At 45.5% G+C, this 7,507-nt stretch overlaps 1 protein-coding gene across 1 annotated transcript; it reads right to left on the bottom strand.

Annotated features, from left to right (window-relative positions):
• Positions 1-1,133: 1,133 nt before the first annotated feature.
• SARC_02157 (hypothetical protein) lies at positions 1,134-1,505 on the bottom strand (the record flags this gene model as incomplete). The annotated part of the gene is made up of 1 exon (XM_014304100.1): positions 1,134-1,505. One exon carries the CDS (start codon positions 1,503-1,505, stop codon positions 1,134-1,136), a length of 372 nt encoding a protein of 123 aa, XP_014159575.1.
• Positions 1,506-7,507: the final 6,002 nt, after the last annotated feature.

Below are 7,507 nucleotides of genomic sequence, written 5' to 3'. Positions count from 1 at the left end.
TAAGTGGCAGGACGAAACATCTGAAGAAGAGGATCAAAGGGACGGAGACGCATCAGTAGACAGGTCAATATTATCATTACGGGCAGGCGTACAATAGATCGGAGCAGGGCGAGCGGAGGTAGGTTGTAAGGAAATAGAGGGGATTGAAATAGGGATAGGAGCCGGTGGGCTGTGGCGAATAGGGATGGGAGATGGTGCCGGTGGGATATCACTGTGTAAGGTGGGGGCACCAGGTGGAATAGAAGATAAGGCGGGGGGGGATTGTACTGGTGCAGAAGTAGTGGGGGCAAGAGAAGGCAAGTATGAGGGTGCAAATGGGATCAGCAAAGTTTCAGTAGTAGAAAAGTTGACCAGTCGACCGGAATAGCGTACGTACAGCCGACAGATGAACTTCTGACGCACGTCCCTCGACACTGGGAAACCGCACACCCTAACTGCCGACGAGCGGAGGTAGGTTGTAAGGAAATAGCGGGGATTGAAATAGGGGTAGGAGTCGGTGGGATGAGGCGAATAGGGATGGGAGATGGTGCCGGTGGGATATCACTGTGTAAGATGGGGGCACCAGGCGGAATAGAAGATAAGGGGGGGATTGTATTAGTGCAGAAGTAGTGGGGGCAAGAGAAGGCAAGTATGAGGGTGCAAATGGGATCAGCAAAGTTTCAGTAGTAGAAAGAGTTGACCAGTCGACCGGAATAGCGTACGTATAGTCTACAGATGAACTTCTGACGCGCATCCCTCGACACTGGAAACCACACACCCTAACTGCCGATGGCGACTCCGTCATGAAAAGTACATTCGTCAACGACCATTGTACGTCTCTGTGCATCGGGCTTTGTGTCACCCCCGCACGCACCCCAGATGAACGCTACAGTCAACAGCACGCCACACTTAGCAACCTTACTCGATGTTTACTTCTCGAGCCGGCATGCCTTTTCCCCTCTGGGGTATGTCCAACAATTCGCCGACACCCTTCGCAACCGAACTCCCCTTAAGTACTCTCGGGTTGTTTCTCTCCACCGCATTTGAACGTTCCCGCATATATGTTCTTCGGCTGTGTTGTGGCCTACGATGTACACAAGTCATCCAGACAGCCCCCACTCCATAAGAATTTAGCCCAATGTGAGCTCGGCGTTCTACTGGAATATACACTCAACCAGAGCTTTGCAACTCAACAGATCATCCACAGTCGTGATGTTCAGTTCTTCACAGACGAACGCTCTCAATGGATTTCCAATGGCAAGGGCACGACTCGCTTTTCTAACTCCTCCACATGAGAGATATTTGCTGCCTGAGCCTCTGTCTCCTAATATACGGATACCGAGCTCCCTTTTGTTGCTCCATCCGCCGGCACCCTCCAGTACACCAGCAGCACCGCATTCATCTGAGGGTATATCCCCCATGCCCAGAGCTATACCTCTACTTGCCACTACCGCTACGATACCACCCGTTCCATCTCCCATCTCAATCCCCCTACTAATACCAAACCCACCAACCCCTATCCACATTCCCTCAGACCTGTATCGTCCACCACTTCGACGTTAACACCACATACATATACTCTAAGCTCGATACCCCTATTTACATGTTCCCACCGAAGGGTAGTGTCGAACTCGGACACTAACACCCCTCATAAGTGTCTTGAAGCTCCTCCGTTCTACGGCCTCACACAAGCGGGCAGTCTTTTTAATCAGGTTATCGGTCATACCCTTCAGCATATTGGTTTTCTAGAAAGCCAACAGGACGAGAACATATGGCACCACTCTACAGTTATTCGCGACTCAGGCCACGAACAGTGACTCTACGACTACCTTTCCCTCATTTATAGCATGAAGAACCCGGGTCTTTCGTGACATCTCGTCGGCCTTGTGAGTATTGTCCAGCATCCCTCCGGTACCATCGCAACTATGCAAGATGCTTCTACTGAGCGCATGGACCAGGCATTCAACGACTTCAAACACTCCTAGCACTGGTGACCATCTCGGTACACTCACTGGTTATATCTGCCACGGAAAATGTCGTAAAGTCCTTGGTGCCCTCGGGTTTGCTGGCAACATGACCCGGCCCAATATCGCGTGCGCACTGATGTAGTTATACGACCTCCGGTCAGTCTAAATTTTTCAAGATCAAATGAGAAAACCATTGGGGTTTGTTTGTATTTAAAATACTTTAATACAAGTTCTCTTTGTAATATTGCCAAAGTTATCCAAATCCAATTTGATGGCTCCAATAGCCTGAGTATTTGGTACGACTTGGATCTATTTGAGACATTAGTAGATGTAGGATTCTAAAAACTAGTTTCATAATATCTGAACTACTACTTACAGATTTTGGTCCTCCCGCCAATCTCCAAAATCCAATACAGTAAGTCTTTTTATTTATTTATAACTCTTCTTCAGATGCAACCTTATTTTTAATAGCTAATGGCTCCTGGACGGGGATGGCACCGGCGAAAGCGTTTTTATACATCATGAATTGACTGAGTTTGTTCCCTCGTAGCTAGTTTAAAAAAATTGACAATTTGGATCCGCTCGCTTTGCTCGCTACTTGTGTATTAATGTCGAAATGGTAATATTTAAATATTGATACTTTGAAATCGCTTGCTTCGCTCGCTACTCGTGTAATATTTTAATATAAAAAAATAATTTTAATTGTCATATTTAGCTGTTACTGCATTCAGTGTATATGACTTTGATCGTTAATATATATTTAAAGAAAAATAAACTTTAATTGTCATATTTAATATTTAGCCTGCTATTTAAATACATACTGCGGGAGGACCCCCTCCCCCCCTCCCCCCTTTTTAAATTATGCTAAGTTTTTATTCAGTTATTTACAAAAAAAATAGGGAATCATAGCTTTTTGACACAACCCTCTATTTCAATTCTTGACAATTGTGAAGGCACCGTAAAGTGACACGTAATGTACACGTAATGAGTTTAGGGAGTCTAAGTTTATTGACCTAAGGTCGGTTGCTTTAGTTCATAGTAAGAAAGTGACCCGAAGCAACCGCCGTGTTCACTATTTATACTCCTGGCGGCGATCAGTGCGAATCCCGTTGGACGACACGAAAGTGGCGCGCCAAAAGGGCAACCGAAAGTTTCCGCGAAGGTTTAGGTTTTTCCAAGGGCAAACTCAGGAAGAATACCCACAAGGCCACCAGGTTTTAATCCGATTTAGAGAAGAAAAATCGGATAGAAAACTGTGGCTGGAGGGTAGAGAATAAAAATTGGCCAGGTAATGAGAATAATAGAGGCAGAAAAAGTCGTGTAGGGGGCAGTTACAAAGGTGGTGTAGAAGAAGTAGAAGAAAGTTTGGTACACCACTCTAATAATTGAGAGGCGCGTTAAACTGGATTAGTAGCCAGAGTGTGTAAGCACATTTCAAAGCTGACTTCAGAGTGGTGACACGGGAAGCAGGTAAATGGGCTTGAAGAAAAGCAACATCCGCATCGGAAATAGTAGAATTGCTAACATCATGGCGATGGACAGCAGCAAGAGAAGAGTAAGCGTGAAAAGCGCCATTACTTTTGCAACGAAAAACAGTAGCAGAAGGCTAATCTTTAAAGGCGGCAGTTAAATGAGCTTTGTCATACCCAGGGGCATCCGTAAACGGACGAATGTAGAATAGCCAATGCGCATAAACATAATTTCCTCGTGTACCGGGGATATTAGGGGCAGGTGTACCAATAGGTTCACGGTATGCTTTGAGTTTAGAACGATGTACTCGATACTTTTTAAAAGTAGCACAATCTTGGATAACATGCATAACCGGAGGATCAAGCGAAATCACCCGTTCAGGACCACCCCATAGGGTGCGGTCAGAGAAAGGGTAGGTTTCAGTTTGTAAAGAACAAGGCGGTGTATTGAGCTTGGGAGGCTTGGGCACGGCGGTTACGCGCCCACACAGTACGATCAGCATCAGTTGGTTGAGGGATCAAAGTAATAAAAGGATCACTAGGAGATCGGTCCTCATTTAGAATAAGCTCTAAATCGCGGTTGTTTGGGTGGTGAAACTGACGATCAGTAACCAAAGTATATGGTGCGACATTAGTAATGGTGTTGACAGTAGAGTTGTAATCTCGTGCGAACTTCCAATTCTCAATGTCCCAAGCATCAATAAACTTATTACGTTCAATCCATACGAGATACGTATCTATGAGTTTCTATGCAAGGCCGTTATGCCGATGATCACCAGTCGAGACAATGTGACAATTAGTACCTTGTTCCGCACACCAATCAGTAAAGAGCTGGCTATTCTGTCAACATCAGCGATATATTCAGCAGTATAGGCCAATTGCTCTGACTGTTGTTTGAGTTGTTGGATAACATCAAAAGCAGATTTCTCATCATGACGCATGGATGCACTGTTGACGTAGCGAGTGTGCTCATCAATGCAGAATAATTGGTAGCGAAAACCACGTGAGGTTTCTTTCATAACCTTGAAATCAAGGTGTTGAACAGCACCAAAATAAGTACCACAGGTTAGTTGCGTCAAGAGCCCCATGGTAGGGCCAGGTTCAACTCCTTCACAAGCACACCCAGTATTTAAGAGGCGAAGCAAGAAATCGGGGGAGACTGTCCAAGTAAAAAGATCAGAAAGCATTCGGGCGAGGCGAACAGGACGAGCATGCCCTCGATTAAGAGGTAAAGACCAAATGATACGGAGGACTCGGTGAGGGGGAATCATTCGAGTATTGACCTTGTAAGGTGTTTTAGAGAGAGCAGCCATATCTTGAGGCAAAGATAATGGTTCGTTTCTAGTAGTGTGTAGACGACGGACGACAGTAGATGTTGTCTTGACAGTAGTGGTTCGTTCATCACCAGTAAGGCCAGGCGAAATTGGATAAGGGTGGCTTGCATGTGGCGGTGGTAAAATATATCCCAAAGGAGAATAAGTAGGTGGGGATTCCTGAACACAATCCAACGGAAGGGGATCAAGGTGGGAAGGGACGATTCCCGGGTCATTCATCGGATCATCGTCCGACACAGGGTCCCCATCCGGTTCCGAAACAGTAGTAGAAGCAGGCGTCTGTACATTAGCAGGAGGAGGAGGAGGGGACTGTGTGCCCGGCAAAGCGGGTGGAGGCAGCTGTTGCGTAGAAGGGTCAGGAGCCACAGGTAAGGCGGACCGGTCTAGTGGCACATTGCTCGGACTGGAGGCCAGCGAAGGCATCGAACCAAGAGGAGTTGTTAAGGAGGATGCCGAGACACTCTTTGGCCAACGCCACTTCCGTGTTTCTTGAAAGGATTCACAAAGAGCGCTGCCTAAATAGACTTCTTGTTCAGGGTCCACCTTGCTTCGTAAAGGCTTGCGTTTGGTTAAAGCCGTCACAGGGAGTAGCGGCGTTGAAACGGGGTTAGGAACATTTTGAGGAGGGCCTTTGGCACCAACAGAGTTCCAGAAGAGATTGGAAGGGGTAAAGGATTGCTAGGAGTAGGTGTTGATATAATACCAGCAATAGTGTAATCCCAAGGGGGAAAACCTAAAGGACGTTGACCATCAAAGAGGAAAGTGTCCTCAGTATGTGGGATAGAAATAGGAACATCAATAAGATGTTTAAAAAAAGTTGCCAGATAAGGGGCTGTAGTCCAATACGGTAAAATAGCCATAGCTTTCGAAGTCGTAGGTCGACAAAAACGCCGGAAGAACGCTGGGTACTTAGACCATGGTGGGTCAACTAAATAGAAAGCATTTTCCAAAGGGGCAGTTGCAGCAGTATAGCCCATAGTTCCACCTTGCTGACCACAATAGTTCTGTGGGCTTGCATAGAGATCAAATTGAGGACCCCCCATCATTGGACAAGAAGTGTGGACCATGCAGGGTTAAGCTTGAGTTCTTGTGAATAAGCAGTGGGATGGGGGCGTAGTGTTACCACAAGGAGTGGTGGAGGGGTCACAAGAGATGTAGACCACGTAACCCGTGGGGTAGCAGGTAACATAATGGGATCAAGAAGTGTAGGAGCGCGAGACATCATGTCAGTCACAAAATTACAATCACCAAGAATGTGTCTGATGTTAATGTCATGACGTCGGACCTTCTCCACAAGGCGAAAGAGTCTATCACCCCGAGTAGATATACCATAGAAAACTTTATATGTGGACTAAAGAAAGAAATAACAGACATATGGTCGGTCCATATGTTAATGGGGTGGTGGTTTAGTGTGATAGTCATTTCATCTTTATCAACACCGTAAGCAATAGCCTTGGTTTCCAAGTAAAAAAAATGTGATACCGAGATTGGGCTGGGTTAAGTTTAGTCGACCGATAGGCAACTGGAAACAGGCGATCAATGCCTTTAATACTAAAACCTTCCTTACGGGGGTCTAGTATTGGTGTCGGTGACGTGTGGAGTGTTGTAGGGCACGATAAGGAAACTGCCTTATCGAGGTAGATTGTTTGTCTCTCTGAAAGGGCAAGATTCTGAGTTGTCCTTGATCGTTTGTACGGAGATAGCTGGAAGTACCAGTCTATTGTATAGTTGGGTCGACGAGACATCTAAGGTTTTGCAGGTAATGGTCTCGTTTGCGATGTTTGTTTAGAAGCCAAGGTGTTCTGCAACTTCAAGTTGTCTTGTAAAGCTTTATCAGCTTGCTCAACCCACTTACTGCTTAGGGGCTGATACCAACCTATAGGAAAGGCTGCGGGGGATTCATCATTGCGTGGTATACGCACAAATAAGCCTGAACCAACTCCTATGGGACAAGCATCTACTAGCATAATGACACCATTAATTGCTTCCATTACCAAGCGATATGAAGCATGTGTAGCTGCCGTGTAGACAAAGGGGGCATTCTTCTTCGTTAAATCAGTCAACGGTGACAAGATGAGAGCCAAGTTTGGTATGTATTGTGACTACCAATTCATGGTGGCACAAGATACCTCTACTTCATGCTTATCCTTTGGAGGACGTAACATATTTAACGCTTTCAATCTGTCTTGGCTGATTGTGGTATATGTATAAACCGTGAACCGGTCATAATATACTTTGATAGTATCGCGCAAAAGACATAGATGGGTTTTAGACGCACGTAGGTGTATGCCTGCTTTGTAACATGTGCGAGCATATAGGAGTAGATGATGTTAATGTCTTACTATTGCACGCACCCCACAATGGGACATTGCTCCATCGTCTACAAAATGCTTTAATATATCCCGTGAGTGGCGAAATGTTTCATCCAGTATCGACTGGAGCATAAATGTCATCATTTTAACACCAAATACACCAGTAATAGGGATTATATTATTTATTTCAAAAATGGCAAGTATGTATGATACAATGTATGAACATATGGTATGACTCTCATAGTCGCTGTAGTGGTTCAGGAAAGATTGATGGGAAGAAGTGGTCAGTAAATTCCCGTTTGAAGCTTGGGCCAAGTGAGTCGACAATGGAAGATATGTGCTGAGTCAATTCGGGCCGGTGTTGACAAAATACTGTTACTATCGAATGTTCCATATATTCGCTTGCTGACCTACTAAGTAGAGTACCCACCTCTGTGGTACGGATT

The sequence above is a fragment of the Sphaeroforma arctica genome, assembly GCF_001186125.1.
Source record: "Sphaeroforma arctica JP610 unplaced genomic scaffold supercont1.94, whole genome shotgun sequence".
NCBI lineage: Eukaryota > Ichthyosporea > Ichthyophonida > Sphaeroforma > Sphaeroforma arctica.
This window is presented reverse-complemented; position numbering and strand designations above follow the sequence as displayed.